The following is a 22,422-nucleotide window of genomic DNA, read 5'->3' on the forward strand; positions in this document are numbered from 1 at the left end:
GGAAGTGGTACCTTTAAATTCTTGTACACTACCTCATGCTTACCACTATGCTACAGATCACATCTTGCCCTGGGCCAGAACAAATTAAAACTCTAAGAAGGGAGAGATTATTTTGTGTTTATATCACATTCCAACACTCTGTCCCAGCATGTCCTGGACTGTGCTGAAAGGTACTGGAGTCTCTCTCTGAAGCAGAATTTCGATGTGTCTGCTAATCACACAAAGGAAGGAGAAACAAAGATTGTTAGTTGGCTTTTATTTTTGTCTGAACTAAAATATTCTTTTAAAAAAAAACCCCAAACACAAAACCATGGATGGAATAGTTTTTCACAGTCATAATCTGACTTGCTGTATCATAACAGGATGGGTAAGTAATCGCCTAGACAACTGGAGAAGTTTTGCACCTTAAGGAATTGTGGGGTGGGAGGAGGTAACAGTTCCTATGCTTCACATCCAGTCAGAAGGAGTATAACTAAATGCACGGCCTGAATTTAGACACTGCAGCATTGCTTTATTAGGCTCTTAGCCTATAGGGTTTGTTTCCAGCATTTTTTAAGTGCTTCTTCTCAAATGCTACAGTCCTGACTGTAGCAATGGGACCAAATCCCTTAGTATCAGAATATTGTGCTCTGGTTGGCACTAAAAGATAAATTACGTAAGAGAGGAGCTGCAGTAGAGCTGGCATAGCCCTGTGAGCTCACTTATACTCAGTGGACAGTACTGAAGAGATGAAGATGGTTCTGATTTCTAAGGTCTGGTTTGACCAGAGCTGTGACACAGACTGGCTTTCAGTCTGAGAGGAAGAGAGAAAAGAGACAGAGGTCATAAAGTCATGGAGAGAAACCTCAGGTCTGCTGTGAATGACATTAGGAATCCAGACCCACATTGAGCTTGAATAATATCACATTCAGCTGCTTAGCAAAAGCAAGGCCTAGCCCAGCAGCTCAAGGGGGTTAAGAAAACATGGTCTTTTAAACATTTAAAGAAGTGTACATGTTCATTTTTGTCTAGTATTTGAAATGTTACACAACAGAGTGTGATACAGTGCCACTTACACTCTGGTGTAAGTGGGAGACACTTTGTTAGTGGAGCATTAGTAGAACCCACACCTTAAAGTTTGGTCAGAGAGGCCAGCTTCCCCTTCAAGTTTTCAGCAAGCTTGTCCATGAACTCAAAGGTGTTCAGGTAGTCAGAGCGTGTGACACTGAGGGGGGGAAAAACAAAACAAGACAGACATTAGTTGTAAAGCCGCTCAAAGCAGGGGAAGACTGTTCAAAGAACGCTTAAGTCTTGCCTCTAAAACCAAAAGAATTATCTCCTACTCATCAGGCTGATGTTTTTTGCCAAAAGGCTCCAGAGAAGAGGTAGCCAGGTGGTATTTTGCAGTGAAGTAGGTCTCCTTCCTAATAAGTGGACAGGGCAGGATCTGGCCAATGTAGCCAGCCTGTCATAAGAGAAATCTTTGCAGTTCCTTCTTCATTTTTTTCCCCATGCATTTGGTACAATAGCAGGGACAGAGCAACCTAGACTAAGCTACTTGGTGCAGGGAGTGTCTCATGCTCTGTTTGTACAGCACTGGGTACAGATGAGCCCTGCTCTTCACCATACTAAAATAACTTCACAGCAAATGCTGTTCAGAAACACCAAGTAAAACAAACAGCCTCCTCCAAGCACAGATGATTACTTCATACACTTACTTAGGTAGGCCTTTGATACAGGCAGCAAGGTCCTTTGTCATGAAGCCAGATTCGATGGTCTCAATGCAGACTTCTTCCAGGGCAACTGCAAAGTTCTTGAGGCTAGTGTTGTTGTCCAGCTTAGCTCTGTGAGCTAGTCCTCTTGTCCATGCGAAGATGGAGGCTGAGAGAGAATACTAGATTACTCTGTCCTTCTAGAACTCCCTGAACATTGTTCTAAACTGTCATGTGGAACAGTAATTATTTTTTATTATTAATAAAACTGAAAACAGATAGAAAAAAAGAAAATCTGGTATGGAAAAGAGAACGCTTATCTTCATCTAGGCCTCTTTTGCATTTTGTGCAGCTCTAAAGAAAAGCAAACGCTCAAAACTACTCGCTCCTCCAGCAATCTCTTTGTGCATGCCATTTTATCTTATTTTGTTCCTGCCCAAGTCAGAAAGAATTACCAGTGGTAGGACTCTGGTTACACAGAAAGTTGTCCTTATGATAGAAAGGTGCAGTCTTCTTTCTGGTGTTACAATACACTCTGGTCCCTATGCAATTGTAGAAGATTCTTTCCCTCATGTCCCATTGTAGGTGCACTTACACTTTTAAGTATACACATGGTTTGGGGGGTGGCTTGGTCTTTTGGAGCATAAGGAAGGGGAGTAAAATAAAAAACAACCAACCTAAACCTCAAGGCCATCGTGGCTATAAACCCATCGTTTGCTGAAGAGTGAGAGCATGTCTCAAAGGCTAGGTTAGGTCTAGTTTATTGCTCACAACTCACTCCATTCTAGCCTGTTTTTGCTCCAGGCTGCAGCTCTCTCCATGGAAGAAAAATGCCTGATGAACTACCAGTTTCACCACTCAGTGGTGCAATTCTCTGCAGAAAGGATGCAGATGTTCTTACTCCAAACCTGTTCTTTCATGTGTAGAGATCACTGAAGGGCAGTGAAAAGCAGCTCACCAATGGGGTTAGTGGAGGTTTCCTGGCCTTTCTGGTGCATGCGGTAGTGACGAGTAACTGTGCCGTGAGCAGCTTCTGCTTCAACAGTCTTGCCGTCAGGGCAGATCAGCACACTGGTCATCATCCCCAGAGAGCCGTAGCCTACAGAATACAGAGTTCAGTGTCTCCTTTGGACAGCCCCCTTAAATTCCCCTTATTTCCCCCATCCTACAATCCCCCTACATCCTCCCAGCCTTCATGTAAGTATTTGTGAACAGCAGTGCTGCTGCTGCTGCAACTAACTGGCTAGTCCTGAGACATCAAAATAACAGCTTGTCTGAACATGAGATACAGATATGCAGACATTCTGCACCATTTCAAGAAAATGAGTATTCTCACCTAACTGGCTGGACAGATTTTTACTGAAAAGGTGAAGTAAGAGAACAAGAATCCTAAATAAGCAGCACTGGGCTGCCAATCACTATCTTCCCCACAGGGTGACAGGAAACAAACCTACTTCATATCAAGAGCATCTGTTCTAGTGAAACAAACCATGAGCTGGCAAAACTGGACATTCATATCACTTCTAACCCTGTAGGTTTCAGGTATCTGTGCCTTTGAAAGCTTCTTTGTTCAGTAGTCCAACACACATCCTTGTTCTGTGGGAGGCAGTTTACTGGCATTACTTTAGAAAGAGCATATTACATAAAGCCACACAACTTACCCTGGGGGTTTCTGCATCCATATTTGTTTTGGCACCAGGCAGCTTGGTTATATAGGATTTTGAACAAGCACTACAAGTCTGTAAAGTTAAACATCTCAATATCTCTCTTTACCTCTGACAGGTAGCTTTAGGTCCTGAAGGTTTTCTTACTTATCTGTAGAGCACCTGCCAGTATGCTCACCACCAGTCAGCTTAATTGAAGCTGTCAGTGACAGAATCCCAGCTGTCTGGATACCTTCCATTAGAATGCAAAGCCTATCTGTTATTATGTTGGTAGGAACTGCCATCCGGTAAAGAACCGCAACTACAGAGTCTATGTTCAATGGATTTTCTTGTAAAAGTGAAATTAGAAATTCTTTGCCTGCCTGCTATCTCTGTGACTGGCCACAGGTTTGAAATATAAGTTCTGAGACCCAACACCACCTCCTGGGCCATTACATAAGATATGACAAGAGACTGCTACTGAGCCTATGTCAGCGTATCACAGGAAACATCTCATACCTTGCGCAACAGAGTCAGACTGCACATCCCCATCATAGTTCTTGCAGGCCCAGACAAAGCCTCCTTCAGATTTCAGGGCCTGAGCAACCATGTCATCAATGAGCCTATGCTCATACCAGATCTTTTTGGCTTCAAACTGGGACTTGTATTCTCTGGAAAACAAAATCCAGAACACCTTGTCATACAAATAAAACAGGGATTGCACAATTTGTGCAAGTAATTATGCATGGTGAGGTGCATAGAGATAAGAGTGAAAAAAACCCCTTAAGTTTGCATCCTCTTTACTCTTTTTTCCTTGCTTCCTTTACTAGGTCACTGCAAGTCTGCTTCAGAATCACAGAGGAGCCCATAGAGAGTCTGTGACTCTCTGTTAGGAGAGATGAACACCACAGCCACATTTAGCAGAGCTTTAAACATTGAGTACTGTGCCATGCAGGACAAGGGAGACTGCAACAGGGAAGGCGCACAGCCCCCTCAAAGTGCTGCTGAGTGTCTGAAAATGCTGAATTAACTGTGGCAGCTCACAAGGCTGGAGAGGATGTTCCGGCTGCAGATTTATGCATTATGGTAGGACGTACATAACTATCCTAGTTACCTGTCATAGATCTCTTGGAAGATGTCTTTAAAGCGGCCATCGTATCTCTTCAGGATGGTGTTCTTGGTGCTCATGTAGAGGGGCCAGCCTTTAGACAGTGCCATTTGGAAGGAACTGTGGGCAAAATCCTTGATAGACTGGTCAAGATTGTACATTCCCATGGCTACACCACCACAGCCTGTTAGAGGAGGAAGACAAGATAGGAATCAACTAGATTTAGTTCTGGTTAAGGATTTGGCAGTATCCCCATAGCATACTCTGGCAGGCAGGCTGGTGTTATCCCCAGATGTCTTGATATAGTTCTCAATTTAAGGCTGGTTCTTTCAGGAGAAGATTCACTTTGCACTACCAGCTCAAAGCTCCATCAGTCCTGTTACGCATGGATAGGAAGGTGGTTTTGTTTTACAGCTAGGTACTTCTGTAATACTGTGACCTAATTCCCCTAAGAAGTTTCTTCCTAATCCAGCCTTAGCAGCAAAACTGTGACAGGAGTGAGTGTGCTTGAAATCCTACTAGCCATATAAGTAATATAGAGTATTTTTCTATCAAAGCAGCAGGCAGCAGTTTGGAGCAGGGGTCTTGGTCAAAGCTAGAAATGGGTTTGCTCCCATCTTAAGTGCCTTGTACCTTCAGGCTTTGACTGCACTGCAGAACTAACTCCAGCAGTCAGAGGCTGCTTTGCCTAGCTCAGGTGAACAAGTCCCCACATGCATTCCTGCATCTTTTCAGCACATGCGTCTAGCCTACCCTGCAGCTTTGTTTCAGCTGCTCAGGCTCACTTCTAGCAAGTTGTGGGAAGAACATGCCTATCATCTGGGTGCCAGGGAAAGTCCTGAGAAGGCTCTGAGGAACTATCAACACTCACATGACTTAGATTGTGTAATGCAGATGTGTTAGCAGCCTGAATGGAAGTGCCTTAAATTTACAGCCCACCTGGGGTAAAGCAGCATTCAGGTCGTGGGAGAGGCTGATTGTGGGTAAAAGTAGGGACTGGGGCTTCATGAAAAATGTAATCTTCAGAGCACAGATCTTTATGTTTCTAGTGAAAAGCAGATACCATGTACTTAATTTTAGCACCTCACTACCACCACCCCTCTAATTTCTTGTACAGCGCCTTTATCAGATCTCTGATAAAGGCGCTGTACAGCACTGGCTCTAGAAACGCACCTTTTTTTTTTTTTTTAAATAGCCTTTCCTAATATCCATTTGTCCTTACCTCCAAATGGTTGCTACTATATGGACATGCATGCAGAATGAAGAGGGGAAGCCAGAGACGGTTTATCTGCTTGCCCAGATAGCAAGGTCTTTTGAAGTTGATATTGGCAGGGAACAAAATTCCTCTTGTTACCAGTGAGGATACACATTGCCTCCCTTAGTGAGTCACAGACAGAACAAGGTCTGATCAGCTACAGAGACTGTGTCCTCTGGAGCCATGATTTCATAGTTGCTGGATGACAGCTACTAAGTTTTATTCAAATACTTATTTGCATATAGGTAAAAAAAAAACCCCTTTGTTACAATCATACAATCCTACTGCCTACTAAAATTTCTTGATTCAGTCAAGGTTGAACATATTAGTACAACAACAGGACAAGCTTCCCTTATGTATTGTGGAGATATGCTGGCACAAGAGTTATCTATGGGGAGGGGAGTTCCTCCAGAGCAACAGCAGTAATCTGCCACCTTTGCAGTTCCTTGCTTTCTGCTCCCTGATGCAACACAGAGCAGTGAATCAGACTGGCAGCTGGAACTGCCAGATGTCTCCAATACAGGCTCACCAGTCACCTATCAAAGGAAAACAGATTAGGACTGGCAGTGAAGCAGGTGAACTCCAGATGAAAGGCTGCGCAACAAGAGACAGCAGAGATTTAGGCTCCTGTGAGCAAGAATGCCAGAGAAATCAACTATTACAAAAGAGTCATTGGCAGTCTTGGTACCTGTTTGCCAAGTCAACTCCATACAAACTAGGACTCCGTGGTTTACATGGATGTAGTAGGTTTTTGTAGCTAGAAACAAAACATTGCACACTCGCATACATAGGTCACCATAAGGCTTCAAATCCTGAACCCTTTGATCGCTGATAGGCAAGAAAGATGACTTGTGTGATGTTTTCCTAAATCCTGCCCGTAGAGAAACACCTTGTGTTCTAGCAACATGCATGTAGTTGTTTTTACGCAACAAAGCCTGTCAATGTCAGGACTACTCCTCCTGAGCCTAGCAAGGTCTACAGCCAGCACAGTAATATTGCTAGGAGGGACACCAATACCTTTGGGACGGCATCGGTTAAAACAGTTAGAGCCTACACAGTCAGCAGCATCCTTGTCAAATCTCCTTTTCACCTTGCAGAGTAAGTGACATGTCTCACTTCTATTGAAAAAAAGACTGCTTAATAGAGAAGGGTACAAACTGCAAAGGTATATAGACCCCAGTAAGACAAACTAAAACCAGAAAGACTTATACCTGAATTGTTCTCAAATGTATCTCCCCTTAGGTCAAGCTCTGTTTAGATAGCAAGTTTCCTTCTCATCAGAAAGAAAAGCATACATGCCACTAACAGAGTCATCATAGAAGGAGCACTAGAGGTAGCCAGTCTAAAATGATTGTGTGTTCAATATGCCCCTTTGATCCCAGGAAGATTTCAAGTAACTTTCAGTACTTCCCAGATAAATGAAGAAGGCCCAGCCCTTCTTCCCCACTCCACCTCAAAGTCATATTTTACCATCAAACAGATGTGACTGATACTTCAAGGTTGAATTAAACCAAAAATATCAGTTTTAATCACAACTTAGAGATAATACCTACTATCAAAGTTATGGACCAGATATGTGACTGGTTTGCCTCCATCTTCCGGAGTGTAGGTCATCTCTACTTTTCCAGGCCCAGGTACCACAAAATCAGTTGCTCTGTACTGTTAAAAAAAATAATTGCCATGATGATTTTATCTATCAGGAGGACAGAACCATAAAAGACAACCTGCACTTGGAAGGGCAGAGTGCAGAAAAGCGTGAACAGTTGTACCAAAAACCCCATTGAACAGGCTCTGTTTACTCAGCCATGTGGTCATCGGATTATTTTACTAGATATTAGAAAGACAAGCAGTCAAGAGTCTGCCTGTTTCAGAAGAGATCTTCATCTTTAAGGGAAAAAGCTTACAGATTCTTGGGCCTCATCAACTGGCAGAGTATTTTTGCAGATGCGCTGAAGTTTTAAAGTGCAAAGTATCCAGACTGTTGTGTGGTCTGCGAGTAAAAAGGGTCCTCTCCTTGCCTCAAAAAAAGCCATTCATGTCACAACTACTGACCTTATGAATAAGGGGGAATCATACAGCACCTTAACAAAAGCCATTATTTCTATCCATCATATGACATTTGAAAGGCCAATCTGTAGTAAGAGCTCTTTGAATTCTTTAAATGGGTACACATTTTGCTCTGAGCTACACAGACTCAAAAGAAGAGCCAACACATACTTTAAGTTTTTAAATGGTGTCTCATCTTCCTAATTGTCCTAACAGTACTATATTTAAGGTTACATTTCCTTGAAATTCATCATCCTTTTTTCCATGTAGTTTCCCTCCTATTGAGGGAACTGGTTCCCCGAGCTGTTCTGAAGTTTCCAAAGTGTCTTGGTCATATGTCCTTTACATGTTCTTATATTATGCCTTTCACTTTAATCTCATACTTTGGCAGGGTTTCAATCCTTCCCCCTTAATCCATTGTTTCCTACTATTGTTTTGACCTTCTCAATTATTCAGTACCGTTAAGGATACTGAACCCCATTCTTTTCTAATGTCAGGGCTCTGCAATTATTTTCCTCTTGGAAGTTTGTTATTCTACCTTTCCCCCCAGCTAGTCTTATGTCTTGACCTCAGTTTGTGGGTTTACCCATCTATTTAAGCACTTGTCTCTTCTAGAAGTCTTTTCTTTTGTCATGTTTGGCTGATTTATAGCATATCATTACCCATGGAGAACAGTATGGTTGATTCTTGTCCTTTGGGCTGCCCAAAGGCCACTACACTAAGTGCCATGCTAGGGTTTTCCATGGCCTTGTACTACCTCTGCCAGGAGAGCTCCGATAAAGGAGGTTCCCCTACTTCGGTACCACAGCCTGATGTGCCCAGTATGAATACCAACTCTGCGGGAGTGCTGTGCAAGTAAGTTAGTTTAAGCAGCAGATCACAGTTGAAAAACAAAAACAAAACCAAAACAAAACACCACACCCATGCACAGAAGGCAACTTTGCCCACTTCTAAAAAATCACTGAGATATATTTTTGCTGTGAGCAACATTTGCCACCAAAAGCCTTTCTGAGAAGTAAGAAGATGGGCAGTGTAAAGGATATTTTCTAAAGACACTGCTACGTAGGCAGACGGGTTCTGCAGAGGAGAAGAAAAATAACTTCAAGGAATTATACCCCGTGTTTAAGTACAGGCCTATCTAATCCAAGCACAGGCCTCTGAATGCTGTTTATACAGCTACACTGTCTAAGGAAGAGAGGCATGACCCAGGCTCTCCCACACTCTGCCATGTGCTGTACAAAGTGCTAGCAAGTACCCATGCCCAGGTGGGGGTGCAAGGGATAAAGCAGCAGCACAGGGATGTCTAAGTCTTTATATATACCAGTCAGGACTAAGCCCATTCGGAGAAAAAGAGGGGTAAGCACTGAAGTGACTCACTTGATCCCCATAAGCGTGACGGCCAATGACAATGGGTTTCACCCATCCAGACACCAGCCGGGGAATGTTCTTGCAGATAATAGCTTCCCTGAAGACAGTGCCACCTAGGATGTTTCTAATTGTCCCATTAGGAGACTTCCACATCTGCTTCAACTTGAACTCCTCCACTCTTTTCTCATCAGGAGTGATGGTTGCACACTTTATGCCAACGTTGTATTTCTTTATGGCCTCAGCAGCTTCCACAGTTACTTTATCATTTGTAGCATCACGATGCTCAATGCCCAAGTCATAGCTGTAACAAACCCACAAAGATAGTCAGAACTGCCTAGGACATTTGTTTGTGCCCAACAGGAGAGAAACCAGACCCCGTATGTGTCTGTGAGTATAGTTCCAGCACTCTGCCATAACTGAAGTTATCCCTCTTCCAGTGCAAATGCTACTGGACTGGAAGAAAACATAGGCTTATATACTGATACTTCTCAAGCTATCCTTTCTCCAACCTCCTACCAGCAGCAGCTTATGGCTGAGGCTCTCTGCCAGCATGGTTCTGGCTTCCTTCATGTACTGAGCATATGAGCCTACACTAGGCTTAAATACTGCTTTGACAATGGACCCACAATCCTGCTCTGGCAGCAAAACTGTCAATATTCCCCTCAAACAGTCAGAGGAAACATGTTTCCCACACTCACTGTTTTAACAGCTTTTGGAGAATAATGGGTGCCCAGCGTGGGACAGCCCTGAAGCATAGCCAGCTGTCCATGAATCTAGCCATTGTGCTGCCTCAGCCAGGGGTCCGCTTTCCCTCCTCCCACCCTCTTTGAAAAGGGATGTTTTCCAGATTGTGTGCATGTATTATGCTGCTGGGTTCCTGTTTGCTTGGTTCTCAACACCAGCAAGCAGAAAGCCTGATGTAGGTGGCATACTAATGACTCCAGGAACAGGTGAAGAGGTCAGACTTGTGAGTTTAATAATGGCAGATACCGTCGAAGGCCTCTGTCCACATGGCTAGGAACAATGCAGCTGGATACTTCTCTAATAATTACAGCTCAGCAGCTAGAAAGGGAAGAGCTTCATTGTTCTGCTTGACCAGATGCTGTAGATAGCATATCCCTTTTGCCATACCAGCTGCTAGTATTTGTTTTTTCCAGAAGGGAGTATAGGAGCACAGCCAAGGTTCAGGGAATAATTGCAACAGTTAGCTCACACTGTCAGCAGCGGAGCTCAAGCTTACAGACATCAGGGCAGAGTCCATGCCCTACAATCACCCGTTTGCCCTCTGGGCAGTTCTTCAAACACAGATGGCAAGAAGCCATAAACCTACTCAGAGTCCACAGATGCTAGGCTTCAAGGTCAGGGAGTGGCTGAAACACCCTATGTTTCTAATTGTTTAGGCTGCAGGAAGCCAAGCAGAGTGCCCAGGTGCTGGAAAGCTAAGACACAGGAGATAAAAATTCAGACCATGTCCATGGGAGACCTTCTTAGAGGCACAGTACAGAAAAAAGACAACTCACAATTAAGCATTCACTGCTTACTACTGTGAGCAACCACAGAGGGGCTGCCAGACTTTGACAAAATACCTTCACCATGAGCCCATGCTTTCCAGAGTACTTAGTGAGGTTGGCCCTTAGGTAAGTTAACCAGGGGAGTCTGCTGGGGACTTTACCAGTATAAAAAGGCCTGGTTAGCCTCTCTGCACTAGTGCAGGAGGAGCTATAAGGCTCTCGGTGCTAACTGAAACATGATCAATGCCTAATGACACATGCAAATTGCAGTACAAAGTGGCTGTGTGTCCTAAAGAGCCATTACCTGTGCAAATCCAGATGTACATAAGGAAAAATCAGCTTTTCTTTAATCAGTTCCCAGATGACCCGTGTCATTTCATCTCCTTGCATCTCCACAACGGAGCCTCCACAGATTTTTTTAGACATCTTGAGCTGCAATAGACAGAAAAAAATCCAACCTAAGTTAAAAACTGCCAACACACATCACAAATACATGTATCCTGCATTTTTACAACACAACTAGAAGAGAGGCACTAATATAGCATACCGTATCTCTCATAAAAGTCTTGAAAATAACCACAGTTCATCCCTGGTTTCATGCTAACTGGTATTTTTCTTAAAGCCCCAGCTCCTAGGGAGTTCTATGTGAGGATTAAAAAAAAGGTTAATATCTGAGATTTAAGGACATGAGCTTTAATTATGGTTGTACAAAAGAATTTGAAAGCATGACCAAACTCTTCCCCCACGTTCCACAGAAACAGAAGAGCACTGTTTATTTTTCGATTTCATGAGTTCTAGTGCAGTTGCCTGTTCTTCCCCCTTTTTCTGAAGAACAGGGGTTAATCGACATTATTTTTAATGACAGCTCATATTGCTATTAACACATTGCCAGCTTCTTTATTAGTTTCCTTTCCCAGGAAGGAAGGAAACAGGTACAGAAATCCAAGGGCCACATCAAGAGTACTTTCTTGTGGCAAGCTTTACTTCTGCTGTTAAAATAAATACTGGATAGATTTGTTTTCTGTATGGAACAGAGGTTTCCCAAGATATTTACTCACAAAGCCTCAAAAAATAAACCTGAACTCTGCCCTTCTAGTTGCACTTTGTTCCTTGACAAAGCCCAACCCCACAGGCCACTGAACTGCTCAGTGCCCTGCTTTCTAACAGCCACAGTTTCTTGGTTCTCAGCTCTGATTATGCAAGAGCTGTGACTTGGCAAGTTCCTCCTCCTGATCCGCCCCATTCTTGCATGCAGCTGTTAGGATACTACAGTGAGATACCAAGCCCTCATGCCTGAGGTTGCAGTCTCACAGATACCAAGGTCCGTGAATGGCTTTATCCAGAATGAGGGGTCCTATTGTACACAGAGTCTATTCATCTAGATGAAGTTATTCAGAGGTGTGAGGTTTGCAATGCAAGGGCCTAGGTTACAAGCACTTGGGGAGACTGCTCCCTCGTTCAAATTTTTTTGTTTTTTTTTTTTTAGTAAACTTGTGCTGCATTTCCAAAAACCAATCCATTAAACATTTTTAGTCTGGGAAGAGAATAAACTTTCTAAGCTATGTTCTAGCTACTGCATCAAGCTTTTCCAAATTTTTTAAAGAGCAAAAATGAAAAAAAAAGTAAAAAGAAGTTGTGAGTTACTGAGACTCTACTTACTATGAGCACATAAACTTGAAAAATTAACAAGTCCAAGGCACTCCTATCCCAAAGAAAAATAATATCTTGGCTTATATTAGGCCTCTCTAGTACTCATGGAAAACTTTAACTTCATATGACCACAGTCTGTCTGAACTCAGTTTATTTATTCAAGTATTTTGGGCACAATTTTCAATTGTGACTATCTAAATAAGGACTGTATCACACTCCCATGGCCTAGGCACAGAATTTCTACTCAGGAGACTTCGGGTTTGCTTTTCGCACTGCACAAATGCAGTCTGATTCATTTAGGCCAAAATGTATGCAGACACTCACTCACCATTGCTTGTTTTGTGGTTTGGTCCCTACTTAAGTAAGACAAATCAGAGTATGTCAGTCATAGCAATAGGTTTTGCAAATCTGGCCTCAGACCTATACGGTGCTGCTGTCACAAGGGGAACACAAAGGTACGTGAGACACACCTCCACTGAGATACATCTCCACTGATATGTGGAAACAGCAGCTGCTTAAACAACTCTGACAGCATCCTACACGTTTATCTGATCATGGCCCCAGTACTCGTCCCTCCTCAAACACTGATGTCCCCAGTTTCTCTATGTACAGGGGCAGTACTGCAGTTGTATCCCTCTTCTGCGCACCAGAGTCAACATGCCAAGAGGTTTCTCTAGAGAGCACACACTCCCTAGAATTCAACTCTTTCGGTCACTCCTTCCCTTTGATTTTGTACTCTCCAGAGCCACCAAAAGTCAGCAAGGTCTTTCTCCTACAGCAACTCTTCTTTAAATACACTTAACCCAGGCATTCAGCCAAGGCAGCTTAGGAGAAACTTTATGAATTTCCAAATACTCCTCGGTCCTCAGGAAGGACTGAGGGCCTACAGTCATAATTAACTATTGCAACAACTCCTTAATTCAGGTTTACAGAAGATCTCTTAAGACCAGGCATGCTCCCAGGGAGAGCAGTGCAGATGGCTGTCACTAACCGAGATCCTGCCCGCACTCGTTTTTCTGCTGCATCGCCCTCCGTGCCCGCACGCAGCCCGCCCCGACAAGGCGAAGCGGGCGAGCTCTTCTGGCACGGGCAGGATTTGCCGGCCAGGCCGCGGGCTGCCGCCGGCGCCGCAGCTGAGGCTGAAATCCAGGCACCGGCACCACCGGAGCAAGGCGCCGCCGGGCCCGGCCAGCACGGCAGTGACGGCGGGCGCTCCCCCAGCCCAGGAGGGCTGCCCCGGGATACACGAGGGGCCCAAGGCGCAACCAGCATGAGGTGACACCACCGACTATTGAGAGAAATCTGGATTGCGAGGGCAGAAAGCCCAGCCCCGGGCCGGGGAGGCCAAGCCCGGGATGCAAGCACCCCCTCAGCACCGGGACATCTTCAGCGGCACCTGCGGCGGGAGGGGGTGCTGGGGCGGGCAGCCTGCCGCGGAGCTCCCGCCCAAACCGAGAGGAAAAAGCCCTTAAAACCCAAACCCACCGTCCCAGGGCCCCCCTGCAGGGCGAGGGACGCCGGGCCCGGGAGGAGAAGGACAAAGGGCGCGGCACGACCCCATCCCGCCCCACCCGCAGGGCCTCTGGGCGCCGAGCCCCGTTACCTGCGGGCGGTGCCGGTCCAACTCTCACGGCGCTGCGGCACCTGGCCCTGATCGGGGCCTTTTATGACGCCGCGCTCCCTCCACCGCCCGGCCCCGCCGCCGCGGCGCCCCCTGCCGGCTCCGCCCGGCCCCTCCTCCCGGCGGCGGGGCAGGGGCGGGCCGGCCGGCGAGCGGCTGCTCGGCCCTGACCCGGGGACCCGCTCGCGCCGTGGCTCTGCGGGCGGCGCCTGGCGGTGCCCGCCCCGCCGAGCCTGGCCGGGGTTTGCGCGCCGATGCCTCCTTGTGAGGCGGCCGCGGCAGCACGTAACGCCCCGCGGCCGCTCCGCCGGGCCAGGCAGCCCGCAGCCCGGTGGCGTGACCGCCGGGACCGGGCCTTTTCCGCGCTCTCCCGAGACAGCCGCAGTAAGTGGCCTGCGTCGCCACAGGGAAGCCGGTGGCGCTGGCGGCACGAAGGCCGGCGCTCCGAGGGGGCTCGAGTGTGCCCGGGCTGCTGGAGTCGGCCCGGGAGAGCAGGGGCGGCCCGCCTACCCTCAGCGCTGTGCTGGCCTGCCCCCAGCCGCGGGGTGCCGGCGGAACCGCTCCGCAGCCCAGCCCGGGGGGTACGCGGACATACGGGCCGGCAAGCACACGGAGGCAGCCGTCTCAGCACTACAAGTAGCGGGGCTCCCCGCCCTGAGGGGCAGGAGAGGGCTCCCCTCTGGGGCCGGGGCGAGGCGGGGAGCGGGAACAGGGGAGGAACCCCAGGGTGGCACACCCGCCTCGCCGCGCTAGGCTGGCGGCGGCTCCCGCTGTGGCAGTCTGGAACTACCACGCCCGGGCGAAGCCTCCTCGCAGCGCGGAGACGGAGTGGGGCGGGGGCGGAGCGCAGCGACAGGGCGGTGCGGCGAACACCGGCCCAGCGGCCCCGCCCCTACGGCCGCTGCCGGCGAGTGGATCGGCGGGGAGCCTCGATTGGCGATGCCTCGGCGAGGAGCGCCGGCATCGGCGGGCGATTGGGCAGGGCTGGCGGCAGCGCGGCGGGTTGTTAGGGGCGGGGCGGGGGAGCGAGCCGGCGCGCGGCCGGGGCGGGAGCGAGGGTGAAAAAAGGCGGTGCCGCGCTGGGCCTGCGCCCCGGCACCGGCACCCGCGGGGAGCAGGTGAGGGCAGCCCCTCCGGCACCGGGCGATCCTGCCTGGGCCTCGCGTGGGCCCGCGGTAGTGGCTCCCTGGGGTGTACGAGCCCTGTCTGTGGGGCCTGGCCCGGTCCCCGATAGCGGCTGGCTGCGGCGCTCCTAGGCTGGCCCGGGGCTCGCTGCGTGGCCCCTGCCTGCGAGCAGCTTTCCGCTGCTTCCTTCCCGTCCCGGCGCAGGTGATCTTCCGGGTTCGCCATCCCAGGCGGGCGGCAGCCGCCTTGGGCGGGTGCGTGTCTGTGGCGGGGGAGGGCAGGGGTGTCCCCTTCACAGAGGGGAAAGCAGAGCAGTCAGCGTGGCTGCGGCGCGGGGGTTGGAGTGAACCGTGTGTGTCACGCAGTCACGTTTAAATTGCGACTGTTCAGCTTTTACACCCGGGGTATGTTAGCCAGGTGCCTGGGAGTAACATCCAAGTAACAAGGAGTGCCTGGACCCTTCTGGAACTGGGCGGTTGTGGCCAGTTTTGTGGGGTGCAGGGTGTCACGGAGCTACTCTGGATGTAACTGCTGACCGTGTGTTCACACCCATACTTGCACTCTGTGTTTTATTGGTGATGGCTGAAGACGTTGCCGCCTGAAGACTTTAGATACGCTTCCTGTGGCTGTTTGGTAAGGATCCTGAGGAAGATGTAGTCTGGTTTTATGCCTGTTGGCTGATAAGTGCAGCTTGCTTTCTGTTTTCCCACAATACACAAATAAATGACTATTTCCCTGTTTCTTGGCGGAGGAAAGGAGTGTTTTCCTTTTAGTGGGAGAACTAATGTGCTTTAAGAAAGGGTGATACACTCCATAGCTGATGTGTTGTGCAGAACAGAAAATCCAGGTGTTTCTGGAGCTAATGCCAAGTACAGTGGTCTTCTTTTCAATCTGTTTTAATTAGGCTAGTACTGCCATCACAGAAGAAATTACTGTGTGTTTTTTTCCCTTGAAGCTAAAGTTTATTTTTCCAGAATCACATATATGATGTATGCAAGTTCGGAGACTTTCTTGTTTGTTTTTCTTTTTTGTCTTGCCAGGCTGTAGCCAGTTGCTGAGAGATGAACATAGTTTCCTATAAAACTTCTGGTTGACTTCATAATGGCATTTTTAATGTGGTAGTATGTGGGGGAGCACAGCCCTGTCATATATTCAACATTTAAAAAACAAGTTATCAGTTGCCTTAAGTATTGAAGAAACAATTCCAAATTTACCTGAACGCATGCTCTTGAAGGCATTTTCCATGAACTCTGATGTTTAAGTGTGTTCAAATCATATGTTGTTTGAATAATATTGCTGAAATGCACAATAGCAAAAAATAGCAGACTTACAGGGGAGAGGGATGCAGTAGCATTCCAGACTACGACTCAACCTTACATAAAGAACCTGACCAAAGTTTCTTTTGAAACTTTGTGAATGATGTCTCTCCGTTTTCTTTCTTGAGGATATGTGAATATCAGGAGAAACTCTGAGCTAAAGGCGCTTACTATACAGAGCAACAGCCAAAAGTCCACTGAGAAGTCATATGATTGACTTGCAGATACCATCTTTTGTGCATTCATTGTAGGAGTGGTCACACTTTGTCACATGAGCTGCATGCAACTTGTTAGCACTTCCAGTGTCACTTGTCAACCATGTGGATTTTCTCTGGACTGCATAAATTTTAGTGTGGCTTCTTAGAACTTGGAAGAAAATGTTCTAGTAACCAAAATATGCCTGTAGATTCTAGGGATCTGTTGTGGAAACTGGAAACAGGTATTTCATGAGGGAGCATGTATCAGCTGCTAAGCAGGAAGTAGACATACAGGGTTTTGATCCTTGGTGCAGGTAAAAGTCAGCTGGCACTCATAGGTTCCATCAGCTCCCTATGTTCCTGCTCTCTCAAATGTTTCACTAAGTCTTGCTTAAACAAAGATGAAGGTAGTAAACACCTTAGCCTAGCAGGCTAGAAGTGCAGGCTTAGTGAGGCAGAGTGGAAGAAATCAGGTCTGTATTGAGGTTAAAGAATATGGGCTGTGGGAAGGTATGACTCTTGGCCATATGAAGGCTTTGGTACACAGCAAGTAGGCTTAACAAGTATGGCTTCCCCTAATATAGAATATTGTTTGGTTTTTTGTTTGTTTGTTTTTCCTTAATGTAGCTACTCTTGAAAACAAGGGAGTGTGGAGGTGTTAGATATGACAACAAATAAACCACAGTTTGGGTTGCTTCCCTGGTAACTTGGACAAGGCCCTGTATTGTAGTGTGGAGGGGAAGGAAGCAGCGTGACACCAAACTTAATCCTTCAGTCCTGCTTTTGTTTGCAGTTCATTCTATTTCTCATGCTGAAGTTAACCTGGCCAAACAACGAGTATGTCTTTTGTTTGCTCAGGCATGCCAGTCCTCAGTATTCTTGTTATAAGGGCTGCAGAAGTCACAGCATTGACAGCTCTTCTCTTGAGCTGAAGTCAAAATTTATTTGTGATACGCATGCAGAGTCTCCATTTGAAAACTTCAAGTTCCCATAAAACAGCAACTGGAGTGTGTTGTCAGACAGTGTAGTGGCTGCTTGCTTACTTTGATTGCTCTGGATGTTTAACTAGGAGCTCTGAATTGCTCTCTGGAGAGATGCTGATCTCTTGCCAAAGACTAGGCAGGGGACATGGGCTCCTAACTCTGGCACTGTTGACCTGTGCTAATAGCAGGTGTCTGTGGTAGATGGGGTGAATGTCCCCACTCTAGCATCTAATGAGACACCTCCTCTTCAGTTGACTGAAGATGTTCTGTTTCACCACTCTGTGTATAATGTATGTTGCTGAACTCTTTCCAGAGCACGTGAAATGGCCGCAGATGACAAACGGTCTCCGACACTGGACTCCACCAGTGATCTACCTCATTCTCCTAGTAGTCCGTCTCATCTCACTCACTTCAAACCCCTGACTCCTGACCAGGAAGACCCTCCTTTTAAATCAGCCTACAGCTCTTTTGTAAATCTCTTCCGTTTCAGCAAAGGTGAGTGCTTGGTGGAATGTGTGTGTGTGGATTTTGCATGCTGTCTGTTGTATTGATGCCCTCTGCTGCCACTGAAACTTGTAAAAACACCTCTGAATATAAGAACATAATGTCAGATGGCTGGCCAAATGGATGATGAGTCAGTCCTTTTGTGAGGGATGTTGCATCTTGCTTTTGGGTGACATAGTAGAGCTTTTCTGTGGGAGAAGATAGCCAGCGTCTTGCAGCTAGAAATCTGTGGCTGCCCGTGAAGGTCAGAGACAAGCCAGTTAGCAGATAGTATTGTATAGCCTCTTAGCTGGGCACCTGGATTTCCTTTGCCTGTATGAATTTTTTGAGTTTTTGAGGCTAAAAGCAGGAGTTAACCCTCTGCCAGCCTGTATGAGCAAAATGTGTGCCTGTCCTTCCAATGCAAGTTCTTACTCCAGACTTCCCCCACTGCTTACCTTCCTGTGCATCTTGTACCTTCAGCTGGGTGGCAGCTGAGCTGCAATAAAGCAGTGTATTTACAGGAAGTCCACCGTTAATTTGCATGGCTTAGGTGTTCCCCATCAAGAGGTCTGAAGTGTTGTGAAAGTTTTGTATATTAAAAAGTACTACTGGATTTTGGTCTTTGTGCTACATGTATCATGAAACACGTTCTCAGTAGGCAAGCTCTTAAAGAGTTGGTTTTTTTTTTTGTTTCAAAGAAATATACTGCAAAGAGTGGTGAATGAATGCACCTTGGTTTTGTACAAAAACTGTGTATCTCTTTGCTGGAGATGGCAAACTGGTCATCTGCTTTTGTTTAGTCTGTTCATTATCCAGCTCTGCTAAACATACTTCTGCAATGTTTGGGCTAGGGAAAAAGGGCCAAGAGAGCTTTTTGCATAAGCAAACTGATCTGTTCAGACTCTTCTTATGCAGAATGAAAAATAATTACTTGGTATGACTGCTATTATTTTGTATAGTAGAATATCACCTGTCATTACTAATTTATTGAAAGTAACGTAAGATGTGGTCAATATTGGCTTCACTTGTTTGTCTCTGACAAATGTAGCTCCAGTCAGCAAAGTATTGTGTTGAAAGAATGTGAAAACAACCTTGAAACAGTACATGAAATGGGCATGTTACTGGAATCAGTGAGAGCCTGTCTGTACTTGCTCCTGTGATGGAAAAGGGTGGTTTATTAATGTGACCTCAGTACTGGCTTCTAACATAACTGAAAAACTTTTCAGGGCAGAAGCTGATAATCAAGCATAGCTATTCCATATAGCATGAATAATTCATACTTGATGGTTTGATTTTTTTAGACTCTTTTCACATTAGGGATATTTCTGAAATAGCCTGAGCCTTGACAGACAAGTTCTATATACTGGCCTGTCTCCATGTTTTGTATGGTACTTTTCAGACTAAAAATTCATGTCTTTTGTTATGTATAATCATGATCCAAATGAGCTATTTATGAGAGTTTTTTTACATGCAGTACTGGTTTTCTTTATCATGTCTGAACAGTTGGTTTCTTGCTTTTTGTCAACTCCAGATGATGGCAGGCTTCCATCCCCGGCAGAGAGAGCAGAGGCAGGACAGAGTGATCCACAAGCGTTGAGTGGTGGCTGGTCCAGTCCTCAGCATCCCACCAGGGCTCAGTCCCTGAGGTCACCGGTTCCTTACAAAAAACAACTGACTGGTGAGCTGCAAAGAAGATCTTCTGTAACCCTGGGTAATTTCAGCTCTTTGTGCTACAAGGGAATGTTGTGCTAGCCAATCTGGAATGCTTCAGAGTGAGGTGGAAAGAGATGAACAAAGGTTCATTGACTGTCTAGATTCATAGCAGAATTTGGTGTCAGGCTACACTGCTTCTGTTAGTGAGGTCGCACTTTTAACCTCAGAAGCATGCTCCCTCCACCCTTCTTAGTGTTCCAGCAAGACACTGTTGTTGGGGCTCTACTGTTCAGTTACAAAACAGTCTGGAACAAAAGAGGCTTCTAAAACACATCCAATGTCTTAAAGTCACTTGAACCTTGATACTGAAAATTTCTGCTTTGTTTTGAGACACTTCAGTTTCTTAACAGCCGCATGCAAACTATAACTTCAGAGCTCAGTCTGAATGGGGTTGATGTTTGTGTCTTGAAGGGATTTAGAAATGCAGGTTTTTGCTTGTAGCTGTTTTGAGAATTGAATAGGAACTTGTATCTAAACCTTTTTTATTCCTAACCTTGAAACTATTGCCAGATGCCATACTGAATCTCTTTTAGCTGGAATGGGAGTTGAATGTGATTTCAAAGGTGCAACTGTATAGTGGCTTTATGAAGATCTGGAAGAGCAGTAAGTAGATTGCAGGGGTCCCTCTTGACATCTGCCTGGTTACTGTCAGCTGTTTGTGATAGCCTTGAGCAAACTGCTAAGCTGGGTAAAAATCCTGTGCAAGACAGTATTTCCGAGAGTATGGTATGTAGTGCAAACAAATGTGATCTTAAACGTTGTTAATGTGTATGGGATTTTTAGAAAGATGTCTAGTCTTGGTAACCAAGCAAAAGTCCAGTACAGATAACTAGCATTTTTATCTCTCGAAGTCATTCGTGTGCTGTCTCAGTTGAACACGTTCATCATCTTCCTTGCCCTCTAGTATTGTTCATGCTATTCAGTTGTACCTGTCACAACAAAACAATTAAAGTTGATTTGTTTGTTTAGTTGTTTTTTTTTAAGCTTTTTCTCAAATGCCTCAAGTACAGAAGTGTGCTCTTGGCTGATTTGCCAATTTACTTCATTCTTAGTTACCTCTTGTAAATCAGTTGGAAATTATCTGGGGATTACAGGTTATAAACCTTCGGGTGAGGTAGGTGGTTTGGTACTCAGAAGGCAGAAATAATCTTGCTGTTTGACTTCCACTGGGAGTAGGCAGCCAGGGTACATGAGACTAGTCTAAGGTGTGGGGGAGGAACTGTTGCTGCATTATTCCTTTTCAGGACTTCCACTCATGTACCTGGGTTTGGATGAAAGTACGCTTAGAAAAATGTGATGATGAATCAGCCTGGAAAGAAGTAAAGTTAGACCAAGCAGGAATTGCTGGCTTTTTCAACAGATTTCCGTGATATTGGGTGCTGAGTGGCCTGACTCAGTGTTGAGTATCTTCCCCCAAATAACCTTGGTGCTATAACAAACATGAACTCTGTGTAATGCAAGTAAAAGCATACTGGATTGGTGAGGATTTCAGGGGAGTTTTTCATGTCCTCTGACTGTACTTGAAGAGGGGAGAAATACTTGCATCTTCCCTCTCCAAAAATCAGGCATTGCTTTTTTTGAAGCAAACTTTAGAAAATTAATTTTCATGCCTTCTGTTGTCTTAAAAGGTGCTGAATAATCAGGTCTTTGAGGATTTCTGAACGTTGAGCAGAGGAGAATTTTACTTCTGCCACTGCAGCTGATGCTGGGCTGCACAAATAATCTTAGAAATTATTCTGATATCTAAAGAATGAAAAGTATGAAAAGAAGTGATGTGATTTACATGAAGACCTAGATTGGTAAGTCAGTTCACCCACCTAGTTCAGTGACAGTGAGGTGTCTAATTTGAGTTTTCTTGCAACCTTGTATCTGCAGGCCTGTAAATATCTCTCTAGGCTTGGTCATGAATCAGGTACTTCATAACATTGGCAAGTGTAGGCAGGAAAATGCCTACGTCCTTCACAAAGATCTCTAGCCTACTTGAGTTTAAATAACATGCCAAGCTTAAGCAAACTGAAAGGAATAAATAAATAAAAGGCGGCTGGTGCCTCTAAATGGTGATGGCATGAAATTGTTCCTGAAGATGCTGACTCCTACCTGTCATCTGACTGTTAGCTTGCACTGTCTGCACAGCAGATATTCTCATTGCTCAGGGAACGTGCTGGCTGACACCGGCAAGTGTGGAACAACATGGAGGGATGGTGGCTTTTGTAGGAAACTGTCTAGTGTCAGATATGTAGGATTTCAGTTGTGTGCTTCCCTTCAGGACTGCTTACACGAAAACGTTATAATAGCACCTTACTGGCTTTTGTGAAAATAGGAGAAGCTACTGGATGCCTGTCTTATGTCAGAGATGCTTTGTGGGCTGTATGGCTGAAGAACCGTTGCTGAGACTCTGCATTGACTTCTGTAGCATCCCTCCTGGGTAATCTGTTGCATCCTCATGTGCTGGAGTAGGGTGCTGGGGAGCTGGTGTCACTTCTGCAGAGATAGTGGGCCCAGCTGGTTGTATTGGACTGCATGTGTCTGTCTGTGCTGTCAGCTGAGTGCTTTCAAGGTGCTGGATTGAACCAAATAGTCTCCTACTGGGATAATGTCACAGCTTTCAAATCCAGTTTAAGGAGAACTAGAAATGCTGACCAATTGGAGAGGGAGCATTGGTAGTAAAAGCACTTCCAGCTTGTTACCCTGTCATGCAGGATAATGCTG

The 22,422-nt window shown here is 45.9% G+C and overlaps 2 protein-coding genes across 9 annotated transcripts in view; one reads left to right on the forward strand and one right to left on the reverse strand.

Annotated features, from left to right (window-relative positions):
- Positions 1 to 239: 239 nt before the first annotated feature.
- IDH1 (isocitrate dehydrogenase (NADP(+)) 1) lies at positions 240 to 13,988 on the reverse strand. Its single transcript, XM_068407703.1, has 9 exons — positions 13,876 to 13,988; positions 10,927 to 11,054; positions 9,121 to 9,412; positions 7,251 to 7,356; positions 4,449 to 4,626; positions 3,854 to 4,005; positions 2,650 to 2,790; positions 1,698 to 1,860; positions 240 to 1,204 (listed from the first exon to the last, which is right to left on the reverse strand). The coding sequence occupies exons 2-9, from the start codon at positions 11,046 to 11,048 to the stop codon at positions 1,111 to 1,113; spliced, it is 1,248 nt and encodes a 415-aa protein (XP_068263804.1). The 5' UTR covers positions 11,049 to 11,054; positions 13,876 to 13,988; the 3' UTR covers positions 240 to 1,110.
- Positions 13,989 to 14,156: 168 nt separating this feature from the next.
- PIKFYVE (phosphoinositide kinase, FYVE-type zinc finger containing) overlaps positions 14,157 to 22,422 on the forward strand; it is a 69,809-nt gene continuing 61,543 nt past the window's right edge. For 5 of the 8 annotated variants that reach the window (XM_068407303.1, XM_068407307.1, XM_068407308.1 and 2 more), the window contains exons 1-3: positions 15,565 to 15,651; positions 17,828 to 18,009; positions 19,532 to 19,711. In XM_068407303.1, the coding sequence (XP_068263404.1) occupies positions 17,838 to 18,009; positions 19,532 to 19,711 (352 nt within the window). In that variant the 5' untranslated portion in view covers positions 15,565 to 15,651; positions 17,828 to 17,837. Of the gene's footprint in view, positions 14,278 to 14,929; positions 15,012 to 15,087; positions 15,273 to 15,564; positions 15,652 to 17,827; positions 18,010 to 19,531; positions 19,712 to 22,422 lie in introns of those variants that run through there. The other 3 variants (XM_068407305.1, XM_068407306.1, XM_068407312.1) reach the window with 3 other exon arrangements.

Source organism: Nyctibius grandis, chromosome 9 (assembly GCF_013368605.1).
Source record: "Nyctibius grandis isolate bNycGra1 chromosome 9, bNycGra1.pri, whole genome shotgun sequence".
NCBI classification, from domain to species: domain Eukaryota; kingdom Metazoa; phylum Chordata; class Aves; order Nyctibiiformes; family Nyctibiidae; genus Nyctibius; species Nyctibius grandis.

Excerpts from the sequence above, each read along its gene's own strand:
- IDH1 (XM_068407703.1), bottom strand. The coding sequence starts at position 11,048 with ATGTCTAAAAAAATCTGTGGAGGCTCCGTTGTGGAGATGCAAGGAGAT. Across the intron at positions 9,413-10,926 it reads GTACATCTGGATTTGCACAG|CTATGACTTGGGCATTGAGC; the intron begins GTAATGGCTCTT and ends GGTTTGTTACAG. Across the intron at positions 2,791-3,853 it reads GTCTGACTCTGTTGCGCAAG|GCTACGGCTCTCTGGGGATG; the intron begins GTATGAGATGTT and ends TGTATTCTGTAG.